Source organism: Oratosquilla oratoria, chromosome 3, assembly GCF_046742065.1.
Source record: "Oratosquilla oratoria isolate Oo_2021 chromosome 3, ASM4674206v1, whole genome shotgun sequence".
NCBI lineage: Eukaryota > Metazoa > Arthropoda > Malacostraca > Stomatopoda > Squillidae > Oratosquilla > Oratosquilla oratoria.
This window is the reverse complement of record NC_134779.1, coordinates 48188924-48191488: the sequence shown is the minus strand read 5'-3', so window position 1 is coordinate 48191488 and position 2565 is coordinate 48188924. Positions and strand designations below refer to the sequence as shown.

The window sequence follows — 2565 nt, the reverse complement described above, 5'->3', positions numbered from 1 at the left end:
ATATATATATATATGTGTATATAAATATATATACATATGTATATGTATATATATATATATATATATATATATATATATATATACATACGCACATACACGTACACACACAGTCCCCCTTTCTCTCTCTCACACACACACGTATATATATATATATATATATATATATATATATATATATATATATATATTGCAGTAATTCACAAGGCACACGTGAAAATAATATGCAGAAAAAACCACTGGGAAATAAGAAACATCATCGACTCCAGTCATATTAAACAAACCTTTGACCATAATATCAATTTAAGTTTAGGATTATTTAAACTTGATGATTTTGTTATTGATAAAATTGTAAGAACTTCTCCAGGTGCTACTAAGCGGGGGTGACGTAACATCATGAACCAAACGTCCGTATATGTAAACATCGGCTCTACCTGATTGTGAAGCATCTTGTGTGTACTTCCCATGTTACTAGCTTGTCTTTTACTTTATGTTTATATATCCACCTTTGTCTCTGTAACTGTGTATTCCTTGATAATGTCTTAAATAGACGAAAACGTTCGGACTAAGCTTCTTATTTCCCAGTGGTTTTTTCTGCATATATATATATATATATATACATATATAGTGTGTCTCTGTGTGTGTGTGTGTGTGTGTGTGTGTGTGTGTGTGTGTGTGTGTGTGTGTGTGTGTGTGTGTGTGTGTGTGTGTGTGTGTGTGTGAGTGTGTGTGTGTGTGTGTGTGTGTATTCGTATACTTATTCACATACACAAATACGTACACATACACAAATGCACATATACATTCGTATACACTTACACATACACATACATACCACTTTGGAGAATAGACAAGCGGAGATGGGCGCTTTCGTGCATTGCATTGAGTGTAATTCACACTGGATGTAGTATTCGAAGGAGCTTTTCTCTCTTTGTTTATATTCTAGGGTGGTTGCATTGCATTTATAAAACACACGTTCCTAGTGCTTATATTGCACATACATACACGTACATACATACACGCACACACATGCACATACAGTGTGTGTGTGTGTGTGTGTGTGTGTGTGTGTGTGTGTGTGTGTGTGTGTGTGTGTGTGTGTGTGTGTGTGTGTGTTAAATGAATAATATTTGCTTTACATGAACGTCTTTAATGTCGTATCGTCTATTGTATACATGAACTTACCTTAATATTCGTCCTCGCTTTTTGGACCTAATCTAAGCTCGAGCTAACGAGTCATGACAAAGATGGCCCTGGACCGCGATTCGATTAAGAATTGGGAGTTCTTTTTCTTTGGCACAAGAATGGAGAAACCACAGGAGCTGAACTGGATTGAAACAGAGGTGATCAACAGACACCTCAAGAACGCAAGGCGTCAAGGTGAAGGAACCTTTGCGAAGGTTTACCTTGCGCCAGCGGGGGACAGAGGAGTGGTCGCCAAAATCTTCAAGAAGAAAAGGTTTCTGCCCGCTATGATGAAAGAAGCGGAGGCTCTGGCAGCGTGCTCAGGAGTTCCTCGGGTTCCAATTCTCTTCGGCGTTGGCAGAAACCCAGTAACTCTGGTCACCAGCTACGGCGGACGCTCTCTTTACAAGTTGACTCAACGAGGGCAGCTCTCCAATTATCAGGCTGTCGACCTCGTTTTGCAAGTCACAGAGAGCGTCCGCCTTATTCATCTTCGTGGCTGGACCCATAACGACATTAAGCTAGATAATGTTGTCGTGACGAGGAACCGCGACCTTTGGAACGCGACCCTCATTGACTTCGGAAGCGCTGTACGAATCGGCAAGGCCGTTTACAGCAAAGACAGAACCGGTCACATCACTTTTCCTCATATTGCTCCCGAGCTTTTCAAGGGACGAGGAACTTCTTCAGGAAGTGATGTTTACTCGATCGGACATCTGTTGGCTTCTCTTACAGCCCAAGAAGATCGAAGTGAGGAAATTTCACTTCTTATCAAAAGGGCAATGACTTACAAACCCGAGGACCGAATTTCAGTCGATGATCTTGTCCAAAGACTTCGTGATGTTCGTTTCAACATCCTCTTGGACATCGTCACTGAGGAGCTTTCTGCACTCAAAATATGAGTCTTTTGACTATTGAAATCGTTATGAAAACTATCTTTGGATTACTTTGACTTGCGTGATGATTCAATATCTTTACTAACATCATCATTGATACGCAACTTTGTTCAATCTGGACCATTGCAATTTATACTACAAGTAACTTTTATAAGCTTGGACGTATAAAAGCTTTATATACACTGAAATTATGGAATTTGAATTTTCTATGAAAAGCAATTTTTCATCAAGATTTGACCACATAAGAGCGACTAAAACCACTCCCTGTCCAAAACCCGTCACAGTGAGAATAAAACTATTTAGAAAAAAAAATAGAATTAAAAATTAAATAAACTGACATTCGACTAGAAAACAAGAAAAGAAATAACAAAGGAAGTTATAAGAATATATTTCATATTGCGATGTCCACGCATCTAAACTTCAAAAGACTTTTACGCCTTGTTAGTTAAGGATTTAACTTCAAATATCAACCCTTTGAGGGTTTCCC

General features: G+C 38.6%; 1 protein-coding gene across 1 annotated transcript; it reads left to right on the top strand.

The window, feature by feature from the left end:
* The first annotated feature begins 1244 nt into the window (after positions 1 to 1244).
* Positions 1245 to 2084, top strand: LOC143018121 (tyrosine-protein kinase Lck-like). The gene has a single exon (XM_076173250.1). It carries the CDS (start codon positions 1245 to 1247, stop codon positions 2082 to 2084), a length of 840 nt encoding a protein of 279 aa, XP_076029365.1.
* Positions 2085 to 2565: the final 481 nt, after the last annotated feature.

What these genes read in the sequence shown, in the direction of transcription:
- LOC143018121 (XM_076173250.1), top strand. Translation starts at nt 1,245, where the DNA reads ATGGCCCTGGACCGCGATTCGATTAAGAATTGGGAGTTCTTTTTCTTT.